At 43.4% G+C, this 14,177-nt stretch overlaps 1 protein-coding gene across 4 annotated transcripts in view; it reads left to right on the top strand.

The window, feature by feature from the left end:
- Window positions 1–14,177, top strand: part of MICU1 (mitochondrial calcium uptake 1) — a 114,401-nt gene that overhangs the window by 69,604 nt on the left and 30,620 nt on the right. For all 4 annotated transcript variants that reach the window (XM_075423188.1, XM_075423189.1, XM_075423186.1 and 1 more), the window contains 2 exons: window positions 4,403–4,485; window positions 9,525–9,722. In XM_075423188.1, coding sequence (XP_075279303.1) covers window positions 4,403–4,485; window positions 9,525–9,722 — 281 coding nt within the window. The remainder of the gene's footprint in view (window positions 1–4,402; window positions 4,486–9,524; window positions 9,723–14,177) is intronic.

The raw sequence follows: 14,177 nt of genomic DNA, 5'->3' as shown, positions 1-14,177 counted from the left end.
GACAGGGGAGCAGAACAGAGCTGGCAGATCTTTAAGGACACTTTCCATGGAGCGCAGGAGCTGTCAGTCCCCAGGTGTAAGAAGTTAGGCAAGGAAGGGAAGCAACCATCATGGCTGAGTTGAGACCTGCTGGTCAAACTAAAGGGCAAGAGGGAACTGCACAGGCAGTGGAAGCAGGGACAGGTATCCTGGGAAGAGCTATAGGGATGCTGCCTGGTTGTGTAGGGGTGGGGTCAGGAGGGTCAAGGCTGAACTTGGCAAGGGATGCTAAGAGTAACAAGCAGGGCTTCTGCAGGCATGTCAGCCAGAAAAGGAAGGTTAAAGAAAGTGTACACACACACCCCCTCCCAATGAACAAGAATGGTGACCTCATATCAACAGGTGAGGAGAAGGCTGAGGTACTCCACAACTGTTTTTTGTCCCAGTCTCCACTGGCAACCTCTCTCCTCGCCCCTCCGGAATCAATGGGCTACAAGATGAGGACCAGAGGGGTAAAGCCCTTCCCACTGTAAGGGACGACCGGTTTCGTGACCACCTGAGGAACCAGAATATACATAAGTTTATGGGACCTGATGAGATGCATCCCAGAGTCATGAGGAAACTGGCGATGTAGTTGCCAAGCCACTCTCCGTGATATTTGAGAAGTCATGGCAGTCAGGTGAAATCTGTGGTGACTGGAAGAAGGGAAAGGCTGGAAAGCCTTGTGAAAGGCTGAAGGGATTGAGAGCAGCCCTGCCGAGAAGGACTTGGGGGTCCTGGTGGCTGAAAAGCTGGACATGAGCTGGCAGTGTGTGCTTGCAGCCCAGAAGGCCAGCTGTATCCTGGGCTGCCATCAAGAGAATCGTGGCCAGCAGGTCAGGGAGGTGATTCTGCCCCTCTGCTCCAGTCTGGTGAGACCCCACCTGGAGTCCTGTGTCCAGCTCTGGAGCACTCATCGCAGGAAAAACCTGTTGGAGCAGGTCCAGAAGAGGCCACAAAGACGATCAGAGCGCCAGAACACATCTCCTGTGAGGACAGGGCAAGAGAGTTGGGGTTGTCCAGCCGGAGAAGAGAAGGCTGAGGGGAGACCAGATTGCAGCCTTTCAATACTTAAAGGGGACAATCTTTTTTGCAAGGCCTGTTGTGATGGGACAAGTAGTAATGGCTTTGCACTAAAGGAGGGTAGATTTAGACTGGATATAAGGAAGAATTTTTTTACGATGAAGGTGTTGAAGCACTGAAACAGGTTGCCCATAGAGGTGGTAGATGCCCCATCCCTGGAAACATTCCAGGTCAGTTTGGATGGCGCTCTGAGCAACCTGGTCTAGTTGAAGATATCCCTGCTCACTGCAGGAAGGTTGGGCTAGTTGACCTCTAAAGGTCCCTGCCAACCCAAAGCATTCTCTGATTCTGTGAAAATCCAGAAATGGTTTTCCCTTGTTTGGACAGTTAGTAAGCTGTGTTAAAAGCAAACAGTCCTATAAATGGTTTTGATAACCATTGCAGGAGGAGTATTGTGTTTATTTTGAGGCAACGGTGAAATTTGGAGAAGCTGCAGTTGAGAATGGTAAATTGGGGGCAGAGTAAAAAGGCTAAGTTTAGCAAGGCAAAACAATTTCTGCTGCTTTTGTGGTCTGGACGTTTGTGAAATATGTAAGTACAAGAGGAAGAAGAGAAATGGAGGTTGTGCAGGCTGATGTAACGATGAGTTATGGGGCAGGGTGGGCAAGGGGGGGGTTAGATGCTGTTAGGTTGACTCTTCACCAGTAAATCCTGGTCAGAAACATCATGCCCAAGAGGAGAGGCAGAAACTGTCTCACTCGGGACCAGTAAATTCAGGCTGCCCTGAGATCAGGGACATACATCTTAGTGAACGTTTCTTCCTGAGTAGGAGTGGGATGAGCTAATTGTCTTCAGTACCCTCTGGTTACCCTGGCTCGGATTCGTGTTTGTTGGATTTAAGTGTCATTACAAGTAATTTGAGTTAGATATGCAGATCAGAGGAAGAAACGGGCTGTGTCGCTTATTAGCTAGAGGAGTGAAGTAATTAAATTTGCCAACTTAAAGCCACTTTCCTTCCCTGTCCTTAGAAAATACTGACCCTGCAGATTTTTTGATGTTGAACTGTTCATTTTAATTTTGCAAGTGATGTTCTCCTCTGGGTCTTTCATAAACTGCTCTTGAAAATGTGTATTTAGAGAAGGGAGAGGAAGGAAATGGCCTTTGTGAGAGGTAAGTTAAGTACTTTGCTTTCTCTGTTTAGCCTGTGTCTGTGCGAATGGGACATGGTGCTGTGTGTTTCCTTAAAGAAATGCGAAAAAGAACCCCAAACACCAATTTTTCACAAGGAGTAACACATTTTCCAGTCTCAGAATATACATATTGTACCCTGGCATAGAAAATGAGCGAAGAAAGAGGAGATGTGTAAATTGCTCTTTTTCTAGCATCTTGGAACTAAGTCAGAGCTTTATATAGTCCTCTATTGCCTCAAAGAGGAAACGACTCTTTCGCTGGATTTTGGGGGCTAGTAGGAGAAATTGCGTCCAGGCTTTCATGCAGTGTGTGCAATTAAAGTGAATAAAATTGGATGTGTTATTTAAACATTACGAGGGTAGTTGGAAGGTGCTTAATATTGTTGCTCTCAAGGAAATGGAATTAATCACTGGAAATGATGGATGGATATAGAGGAGGCTTTTTGTATAAATCCCCTTAATTAGATTGCATCATTGAAGCGATGATGAAGTTGGTGTTGAGGACAACCAGTCCACCTACGTACATCTCAGCTAATGGTGAAATAATGAGGGATGGCGAGCGAAGGTCTCCCCATCCCGGCAGGCAGGACAGAGGAGCTGGGTGGAGGCTGGGTGCAGGGTTGTATGTGAAATAACTCACCGCGTGCTGCTGGCGATTGCCATGGTTATTGGAGACATTGCTTATGTGCGGGAGGGTTGGAATTTAAAGCCCAAATAATTGGCATGAGGAAATTGGAAATCTAGAGATGATGGTGGCAGGACATATGTGCTGTATATTTCAAGCGGCTAGTGACAGGCCATTCCTGCCATCGAATTTAATGTTGTTATACATCTGTTTTAAGGCACAAAGTGATTGGAAAAAGTGATCTCATTAACATGTTTGTTGAATCTTTTAGTGATAAAGTGCTACAGTTTATTATAGCAAAGGGAAAACACAATGTAAAAGTCTCCTTGCCCTAAATTGTAACTGTAACTAATGTACAAAATTCAGTTCAGTTAATTCCGTATTAATTTCTTTTCGACTGAGTGATTTCTTTGCTCCCCCCTTCCACCCTCATCTGGGAGATGCCTTAATTCAGAATGCTGGGTGCAGAAACTAATTACTTTTTAAGTATCCACAAGAAATATTATCAGTTGATTGCAACAGATGAGGTTAAAGGGGAATGAGCCTCACCAGTGATCCACATCCTGCTGCCAGATTTGGGTGGGGAAGAGCTGTCTTCAGAACAAAAAAAAAGAGACTGTTTGAACTGATCATTTAAGATGACAACTTAAGCACTAGTTGTACCCCAGAGGATTGCCTAGATACCCTAACGAACACCAGCATTCCTGTAGATGGTGTGTATTTGAAAGTAGCAGAGCAAGATAAATTCTCATATATTAGCTTAATTTGGAAAACAATTGTGGCACTATGTTGTAGCTTTAAATGGTGATGGGTTACAGAGCCCAAAATGGAAACATACTGGAATTCTTTGGTGGGATGCAGGGGAAAGAGCATGGTTTTGCTCTGATGGGTGGCTGTGAAGCGATGCTTTTACAGAGTTCTTGCTAAATAAACTGTGACAGCGTAGACTCAGTGCAATGAAAAATGAGGTACCATGCTGTCTTGTGTGTGTCTCAGCTGGTGAGCTCCAGCTCGTGTTATCTCAGTGTCATAACTGGACTGAGACAAAGTTGGTAATGATTTGTTTAAACTTGTACACTGAGACAACAGCTGAGTCTGCAAGAGAATTACCAAAAGTCCAGGTCTGTTCCTCACCCACCAATTGTTTCACCAAGCTTGGACAGCACTCTGCAGTGCCAGAGGAACTTCCTCTGGCCAAATTGGTGTTATACTGTATGGAGCAGGCTGGAGTTCTTGCTACAGTATCGTTTTCTGTTGATTGTCATTAGAAATATCAGGTGGTGTCTTGGTTTTGTGCTTTTTCTATCTGTAAATGGAATAAATTTTGTTCAGGAAACATCTCCACCCAGCCTCCTTGTTGAGACCTTTGGTAAAAGGACCACGATGAAGATCGTAGCTAGAGGTTCCCGAGAGATGCATTTTCTTAAAATTGCAAGAATTATGGAAAATTGCTTTTGGATAGAGCAAACTTGTGCCTTTTTTTAATTGAGCTTTTGTATTTTTGTTAACTGATCTTTGTTTTTTATTGTGTGGTTTTGTTATGTAGCTCCTCAGAGGAATTTTGAAATCGCCTTTAAGATGTTTGATCTGAATGGTGACGGCGAGGTGGACATGGAAGAGTTTGAGCAGGCAAGTTGAACAATGGGTTGACTTATTAATCCTATGACATCGTAGTACTAAGTGCAACACTCCTCTTCGATGTTATTGTGATTCATATTTGTGGTTGCTGGCGGTTTATGTCTTTTCCTTCTATGCTCTGCTGTGTTGCCTCAGTGTCTGCTTTTTTTTTTTAACTGGATATTTTCTGGACTTAATTTTTCATTCAACCAGGACAACTGTAAGTATAAACTCCAGTTTCTTCTGACTTTGTTACTGAGGTATCTTTACAAAATGTCGCTTCCAAAGTAGATAAAGTATTCTTTTCACTGTACTGGTGTCATAGGATTTTGATCCTACTTTCTTCCATAGCTTTTATTACACTCCTTAATTTTGTTTCTCGTCAGAGAATAACCAGGGCAAGTCTGCTTCAAAGAAGACTTTAGCCACTTATTTCGATGTAATCTAAAAACGTGCTTGTTAAGAGTGTATTTTCATTAGTTTCTTTCCCCTGTTTCTTAGAAGGTTTTATCAGCTGGGAGTTTGATGCAGGCTTTTTAATGAGCTTAGCCTGGCTGTCTGATACTGGTGAGGTCCTCTTATAAGCTATGGTTTGTGATTGTGTTAGAGTGAGAATAGATCGATGACTCGAGTTGTCAGTGGGGAAAAGATCTGACCTCTCCAGGCAGAATTGTATGGTTTGCTTGCCTATGTAGAGAACAGCCTTAAGGCTTTGGAAACTCATAAACATCCAGAAGTTGCTGTATATTAGCAAAGCTCCACGTGTGCTACTCATGAAAGGAAAAGTAAATGCAGTTGCAAAGAAGGGAACTGGCCGGTCGGGTGAGGTGTCATCATCTCTGTTGTCAAAGAACAAGGCAGAGGAGATACACCACTACCTAATATTGATGTGGCCCCTGGCACTTCTTCTGTGACCCTGCATCCCTGGGGGCTGTACGTTTAATGGGCAAGTGGAAGCTGCAGCTTCTGGGCATAGGAAATGAGAGTCTGCGGTCAAAAAAATAACCTGCTCTTGCAGGGCTTTTTGTGCTGGAGGACATCCATATTTGGAGAAGGTGAAAAGCTGTGTACTGATACCTGAGAACAAAGCAGCCCTGAATAATCTCGTTACAAATTCTTACTCATCAGTTGACTGGTTAACTGCAGAAGAGTCTGTAAGAGGTCATGCTTGGGGCACTTGCTATAAATGGGAAGAACTAGTGGCAAAGCAGGTCTGTTAAGTTAATTCCCCCTGTTCTAATCTTTTGCTGTCATCCTCCTTAAATTATTACCTGTGAGTATGATGTCATTATTATGAGTTTGCTAGAGCTGTGTAATGTATCTGGTTAACTGCAGTTTTAGATGAAAACTTTGGACTAGGAGGAGAATGGGAATATATTTCTCCAGTATGACAGATTTTCGCATGACAGTTTGTCATGTAAAGCCAGGAGGTTTTTCATTTTCCTGGGAGTGCAAATTTGAATACACAGCTGTGTCTAGGTTATTGTGCAGTTTGGCAGTGCCTCCTTACAAACTACTGATTTAACTACGAAAAATTCCAAGTTTCCTATTTTCCCAACTAAAAAATACTGTTGTTCTTTCTGTTTGCATAGTGCATGAATATAGCACTCCACTGCAGCTATCTGATAATATTTAATAATTCAAAGGGTGTTTTATTGTAGTTACTAATGTTCTAGAGTGAAATCAATTATGGAGATAAATGAATTTAAGAAAAGTGGAGAATGGTTAACTGCCTACAAAAAATGCAGTGACACCAAGGTACTATGGCAGGTGTCATGTTTGGCTTTTTTATTAGCCATGTAAAGTAGGAATGAATGTTTCTTGAAGATGAGTTTTTCAGAAGCACTATGAAGATGAAGGTATAAAATTGGATTAAATGATCTCAAATCATCGGGTAGGCAAAGGGAAGTTATATATGCATTAAGTCATATAAAAATCCTTAGGAAATGGAATATATTTTTGTTAAGCTTGTTACATGCATCACTGCCTCTATATAAAAGAATAAAAATCCTGGTTAGCATCAGAATATTTTGGTGAAGACTGATCTTCTAGAGCTTTTGAGTCAGAGTATGAAGGAGCTGTTTCAGAAAGTGAGAAGAAGCTGACAATGTCTTCACAGATACCACTATAACTGATTTGCTGCACTTCCCAAACAGAATTAAAGCAAACACATAGCTTCAACAGGATGCACATATATTACACTATACACATATATAATATAGCACACAGAGTAATTTATATGATAAATAGTCTTTTTCAGTCCTTATGGAAATGCCTCAGTAAGAGCATGAAGGATGGCAGGGTTTGCAGATCTATACCATAAATGCCTTACCTGGCAGGGTCAGCTGGAACTGGCCCTTCCAGGGGAAGATGCTGCTACATCAGTTTGAGAGCAACAGCATTTTGGGGAGAATGGGAAGAAAAAGAGGGGTGAGAAAAGGGTTCTTCCAGAAGCATCGTGCCATCCCCGGTGGCTGTGAGCACGCGGGAACGGATTTCATAGTCCTTTTTCACACATAGTCTTCTGAGACAGCCAGCAGCAGGTCTTTTCTCATTAATGTCTAAAAAACCTTAAGAGTATCCATCAAGGAAGAAGATTACTTGCAGTAATTTAGCTAATAAGTGACTAAGTTGGTGGCTTTAGCTACCTAACAAGAAAATATTGAATTTCTGCAGGTCTCACTGAAGTGCCTTGCATTTTTTTTTCCGGTTGATGCATATGGTTAGTGTATAGCACTGAATAGTTTGGTGCCTGCATCAGTGTCATCTTTAACTTTTCATCCTTCAGCATGTAAATTGTTAGTTTATTCCTCTGCTACTTTTAAATTAAAAGTCAGATGAAAAGTGGTAAACTCTCAAGCAGTGTTACTTGTGATTTCTCTTCAAACCATTAACTATTTTCATTGATTTTTTTTCTTTTTTTCCTCTCTTCTCTGGTGCAAAAAATGAAACAGGTTACTTAGGCTGAAATACATACAAAAGACAGTGAAGCATCTCTGTGCCTCACATCCTTGTATGATCGGTGAGCCGTGGGGGAGGACAGCACTGGTTGCGCTGGAGGACAACTTCTTGCAGTGGTTGCCTCCTTTCTGGATATTAGGATTATCCAAAATAGGGACCAGCTGAATAATTTTGTCTCCAGTGCCCACAGATGGGTTCTCAAACTCTCTGACACTTGTTATAGATGGGGAGAGAAAAAGAGGGGTGTAGGAAGCTGTATAAATAAAACACCCGGGAAAAGATACTCTATCGAACTATCTGCAGTGTGGTAAACACTCGCTTCTGCAGAAACAGGAGTAATTTTCCAAGCTGGTCATAAACTGCATTGCTTCAGACGGTTTATAAATATTTGTCTCTAAAATGTGCATGCAGAGCTGGTAGTTAAAGTGGAGCACAAAGCAAAATAAAGAGTTGCTATTTACAGTGCAAAAATCCTTCCTCGCATCACAGTGCATATTTAAAAAAAGAAAAAAGCGCTGAAACCATTTTTCTGTATTTTTTTCCTCTGACTCAACTTGATTTTCTTTGTAGTGGAAAAATAGCCAGCAGTCTGTGGTTTGGAGGCAGCGTTTGAAGCGAGGTGAGCCCAGCAGCGATACTCGGCATTCTCCTCTGGAGCATCCCCTTTGGGGTTGTTCCAGCGCTCACTCTCTTGTTAGGAAAAAATTGAACATGCCATATACCACCATAATGAGGTTCTGGTGTCCTTTTGACAGATGAAGCTCTTGGCAGCTCATTTTGTTCCTCCCTTCCAACTTTTGTTGGCAGGAGGAAGAGTCTGAAGGCAAAGCAGTGCTGTTTGCTGGAGCTTCGGGAAGCCTGTGCCACAGAGGCTACGCTGAGTGCAGGGCGGCACGTCGAGTGGCTTTTTTCCCCCCTCCTTTCTCTCACTCCTTGTCCTGAATATGAATCCTTCTGCTGCCCTGTTGGAAGAGATCAGTTATATAGAGAATAAGCTTGGCTTCTTACATCCCAGCAATCATTCAGATGGGCAGGTGCCGGGAAGGGGTAGTGGCGTACTTGGGGATGGAGAGGAAGCGAGCGTGCATTTGGCTTGACTGCACCTCAAATTAGCACAGGACCCTTAAAATAACAAACTGTTGAATTTTTCAGGCTGTCACATCCTTCAGGTTCAACCTTTTGCTGTATCATAGAGGGTAGGGAAGTTGTCCTGCGCATCCTTGCCCTGTCTTGTAGCATCCAGTCAAGTTGAGCGGTGCCTTCCGGAAGGTACAGGGCGCTGCTGCAACCTCGGGGGAGGATGCTGTTTGCCCGCATGTTTGTTAAAAACATTGAGGTATTGCTGTTGTAGTGTGTGCTTTCACACTTGGCTGTCCTCATGCAAATATCCCAGTCTGCTCATAATTCGGATACTTTCGCATTGCTTGTTATTCTGCTGCCACTGCCACCGAGGTTGTATTTGGGCTGATGGAGCCTGCAGGACTTTTGGAGAGCCCTTTGCTCTGAGTGGGTCAGCGCCTGCCTGCAGCTCAGCTTGCTGCTCAGTCCTGGGTCAGAGGAGCTTCCAGCCATGGCAGAGAGCCGCAGGCAGCGAGGAGGAGGTGCCCTTAGGTAGGAGACCCCTGGTTTTGGGCACAAAGGGAAAGGAAATACAGTGTGAGCTAATTGGAGTTGGTGTGAACTGACAAGGATGTGTGGTAAAGCAGGAGTGGGAGCTCTGAAACATGTGAAGGCTTTTTTCTTCCCCGCGGTTGCCTCGGCTTTCTCTCCTCCTGCGACTTCACTGGGAACGAGCTGCTTTCTGCTGACCAGGCATAGGATCAGCTCTAAAATGCTTATCTGCAAGCTGGGTGAATTGTTTTAAAATTTATTTTAAGCAATTTATACTCTTCTTTCTTTAACGAGGACTGAAAAAAACCAAAGCCTAAGTTCAGCCAAATTTTTGAATTCTTGTGTCTTTTAAAAAGTATTTCAGGCCAAAATAAAAATAGAGGATGGCACGGCTGAGCTTGGAGTACTTTGTACTGATACTTCACTAGTATAAGTCCCAGTGGTGGGTTTGATGCTAACATGCTCCCTCTTATTTTTAGGTCCAGAGCATCATTCGATCGCAAACCAGCATGGGCATGCGCCACAGAGACCGTTCTACAACAGGGAACACCTTGAAAACTGGCTTTAACTCTGCGCTGACAACGTATTTCTTTGGGGCGGATCTGAAGGGGAAGCTGACCATCTCCCAGTTCCTTGACTTCCAGCGCAAACTGCAGCATGATATTCTTAAGCTCGAGGTTTGGGTTATTTTTATGTATGGGGGGGGCAGTGCACCATGGACCACGCTGTGTAATGTGGTTTCTGGAGGAAGAGCGAGAGTGTGGGAAGGGTTTGGAGGGAATCACTACAGCTGCAGCTATTGCACTGAGGGATCAAAGCTGCTGTTAAATTTCTGATGAGCATATCAGTTCCTGTGGCACTCACCAGGAACATCTCCAGCTTTTGTCAGTGCTGCTCTTGTGGAGTTGCAGCAGCAGCTGGCACATTCTGGGGTGCGTGTCCCTCCACGTGGTGCTTGCCTTGCCAACACCTTGGCACTGCAAATGGAGAGGATTACGAGATGCTTTAGAACAAGACAAAAGAGGTTGAGCAGTCTGTTGCTACCTTCCCAAGGAAGGTTTGTCTCATCCCAAGTGAGCAAGCTGTGCCCTGAAGGTGCAGGGCTTATAACCATCCCAAAGCTCTCCATCTCTGCTTTTGTCCCCACCTTCTTGTTTGCTTCACTATTCTGAGTATTTTGGCTGTGTAAGTGTTCAAGCCTTGTGTGAATCCTGCTAAATAGGTGACCTCCATTATTCACTTGTGCGTTAACATGCATTATAAGAAATGTCTATATATTCTGAGACTCGTACCCTTCAGCTGAATTGAAGGTCTCCTGTTGGGGAGCTGCTGTTAACTCCTGGTAATGCAGTCTCCCTCCTCCTAGTCACACAGCTGGAATTTAAGCATCAAGCTTCAAAATTTGGTTCTTTTGACTAAAACAAGTACAAGAATAGCAATGGGGGACTCCTTGGTCTGTATGTCAGCTCCCAAGTGGAGCTGACTCAAAAACAGTGTTCTTCTCTGGAGTAGGCTCAAGGGTTTGACCTGGCTCAAGCAAAGCCGAGCTTTTATTTGCATCAGAAATGAGGATTTGTGCATAAGAAGATCCCCCTGCAACCATAACCTGTTAAGACAACGGTATTTGGAGTTCACTGTCACTTCAGTCTGAGGTATGAATGTCTGCGTGCTCAGGTTGTGTGATCCAGCTAATGAACAGCATTTTATTGAGTTTCTGTTAAGTCAGTCATTACGAATTTAACCTCAATTTATTCCCTTTTTTATTTGGAGTTTTACGAATCTAAGTAAGAAAGTGACCCAAGGACTTTTTTTTTTGTGAAGGTAATTGTCCTGTTGACTGACCACATTTAACCGGTCATTAAAGCAGGTGGTGTGGCTCTGCATTTGCAGGGGGATTAGGCTGGTTGAAGACAATGTTCTTTGTGAAATGGAAAGTGTCAGTTCCTCAGTGCCTCTAAACTGAAAATGAATGCAGTACTTTTTAATGTTACGAAACATAAGCTGAAACTCGAATGCAAAGGGAACAGAAACAGAGATTACTCTGTCCTCATTTGCTGTCCTTCTCTGGTTTCCCACTGTCACGTTTGCTCCAGGGATGGGCAACGAGGAGGCAATGAAGTGTTATTCCTGACCCCATGCTGAAGTCCTGTGCTCCGTCCACAGGTCCGCGCTTATCTCATTAAGAAGCAATGGGGTTTTTTTCAGTTTCATAATACTTGTTCTTCTTTCTCTCCTGCAACAGTTTAGTACTAATTTAGGTTTCAGTGATTTCAGTCAATAGTTGCCTTTCTAAAAAGTTATTAATTGGAGACAGTACAAGATATTTATGTCCTGGTAAGTTAATGAACATCATAAATGCATCATTAATGTATTTCTGACAACACCCTTGAGCACAGTACCATACTGTGCTTAGCATTTTAGATACTCATTTTAAATGAAAAATTGACCTATGCAAAGGTAACAGTTCTGCTCTGCCAAAATTCATTTTTTCCTGAGTTCATGATACTAAAGCACCTGATTTTTCTGTTCATAGTTCTCATCAATTTAGGCAATGCAGGCCTATTTCTGTCCTCAGCATTATGCAGCATGGCCTCTGTGCTCTTCAGCTTTTATCTCTTTTGACATTATCTCCCACCTTCTCTCCTTGCTTCACATTTGATGTGTTTGTTCACGGTTAAGCGGCTTTTCACACAAGTGTCTAGTGAGTTTGCATTGCTCCTTTTCCAGGGAGTGCTCTAATGAATTCAGCCACTTAGACGTGGTAATTCAGAGAAGAGACATCCCTCAAATATTTACTTGACCCGTGCAAATCAGAAGAACGTAAGAAGTGGCGCTAGGAAATACTATGCTACAGAACATCAGGTAACTCACATAGCTGATTTTTAATGGCTTCACTTGTTTTAATATGTCTTATTTGGGTAATGTACCTGTGAACAGCCTTCTGCTCGACTGCCCACGCAGATCATCTCTGGATCCTTCTCTTGGCATGGCTAGTGTTACCAGTGGAGAAGCAGCAGCAGAAAAGAGCCTGTGGCATATCTGCCAGGGGCTCAGCTGAACTCTTGTATCCTCATCTACCCATCCTTTGCTGGCTTAGCAAAATTATTACGTGGTCTGAAGCTGGGATGTTAATTTGAAAACCAGTTTTTGTTCATATTCAGTGTCTGAACTCTGGAAAAGGCTTTGGAGAAATGCACTGTGAGCAGGTCTGAAGAATATCTCCTGGGGCTGGTGCCGCCCCCTGGGTGACACAGTGTCTCTGTGCTCAAACTGAGATGCTTGCTTTCTCTCTTCCAAAAGAAATCTACTTGAAGACAGATGTTTTTTAAAGCTGTTTTCCCTTTGGCTCGGGATCCAGGTGTATCTGCAGTTAATACACTTGAGAGCCAGTTTCTTCTGCTGACTGTGAAGGCAGAACAATAGTTTCTGACCATCTGAACCCACTTTCCTCTTACTGATTTTAGTTCATTTTTTCTTCTTAACAAAATATTCATGCATATTTCTTGTTAAGATCAAGCAGAAACTTTCTCGGGGGAATTAGATCAGTCAAAGCCCTGAACATTTCGATGTTCCTTATGGCTGAAGTCCTGATGACATGTTTAAGTAACCGGGGCCTGGTGTTTTATTCTTCCCTTCTGCTTATTTTTTTGATGAAAGTACTTTTTTCATCATTTTATGGAAACTCAGCAATCAGATCAGTTGCAGCAGGGGAAGGATGAGATCAGTAACCACAGCCAGAGGGAGAGGAGAAGCTTTTAACGGACTGTTACAACTGTTTGTGGTTTAGCTACTTTAGGAAGCTGTGGCCTCCTTGTTGTTTTGCAGGGTGGCCCAGCTTAGCTAAGGTTTAGTCATTGGAACCAGCCCACCAAATGATGCAGGCTCCCAGCAAAGTCCTCATTGTTTTCTTACTGCATTCACGCTGCCTTGCATTAGTGCCTATGGAAAGACTTCCTTTCTTCTTGTTGCTTAGTGGGACAAATGGTGACAAGTCTATCTGGACGGGCTCTGCAGCTATAATACTTGCTATTAGGACAGGCAGTATTTGTCTCAAATAGTGCTTTTTTTTTTTTTTTGAGTGAAAGTACTCTGTGAGTTAGGAAGGTGGATAGGACTTGACATGATGCTTTATGCTACTTCTGCTTGTTAGTGTCTGTCCTAGATGTTCCCATGTCTTTGGTGGACTGAGAGGAGTCCCAGCCAGCCCGTAGGTCTCTTCCAGCCTAATTTTTTCTATGATTCTGTAAGTGCATGTGGAAAAGATGTGTTAACCCTTTGTTCTCCACATCTGTGTCACCACTGAAAGGCAACTCAAAAGCTGCTAATGGCAGTAATTTAATCTCTGTACTTAGTCTTGGTTTATTTCCCCAGGCCTTATTCTGCAGGCAGTGGGATATGTACTTATGGTGTAAGACCTTAGTAAAGAATTTTTTTTTCCAAATTGCCTGCAGTGAGATTTCTGTAGCACATTGTTTCCCTGACAGTTACTCATGGAGGGCATTTGTTCTCAGCTGAACTGGTGAAGCAGGTACTAATCCAGCCTTACACCTTGTAGGCGTAGGACTGTCCTCCTGGCGGGAGATGCCACAGCTGGAGAGGCAAGGTTGAGCTGCATGGCTTTGGGCAACTCTGCATCTCAGTCTGGTGGGATCTGAGGTCTGTGCTTTGAGGTAGTGGGATGCAGCTTCCCATGGAGGAGTTTGACAGATAGGTTGAAGAGTCAGATCCTCCTGCAGATGTATATCCTGATGCTTAAACATAGGGATCTTTGCAGATCATTGTATACCCAAGGGTCAAGAAAGCCCTAGTAACAGTCTCTCCCAAGCAAAAGGTCTTCCAAGCACGGGAGCAAAGAGAAGTAAAATGGGATTCTATGAGAATATGGCAAAGGTACCATGTCATTGCTGCCGTCTGGAGAATCACTTATTTTATGTGTCTGTTCTGTGACAGGTCATGTGAGAGTAACCCTGGAAGCTCCTGTTTTCATGACTACTGCTGATACGATTGCTGCTTGGTTTGGTTTTCATGATGAAGAGGTGATGGATGCTCTTCCATCTGCACATATCTCATTAAAAAGTCCTAGATCTTTTTGGATCTCAACCCTGTCTTAATGAATATGCTCGTTTCAGAAG

This window comes from Opisthocomus hoazin, chromosome 6 (assembly GCF_030867145.1).
Source record: "Opisthocomus hoazin isolate bOpiHoa1 chromosome 6, bOpiHoa1.hap1, whole genome shotgun sequence".
Taxonomy (NCBI): Eukaryota; Metazoa; Chordata; class Aves; order Opisthocomiformes; family Opisthocomidae; genus Opisthocomus; species Opisthocomus hoazin.
This window is presented reverse-complemented; position numbering and strand designations above follow the sequence as displayed.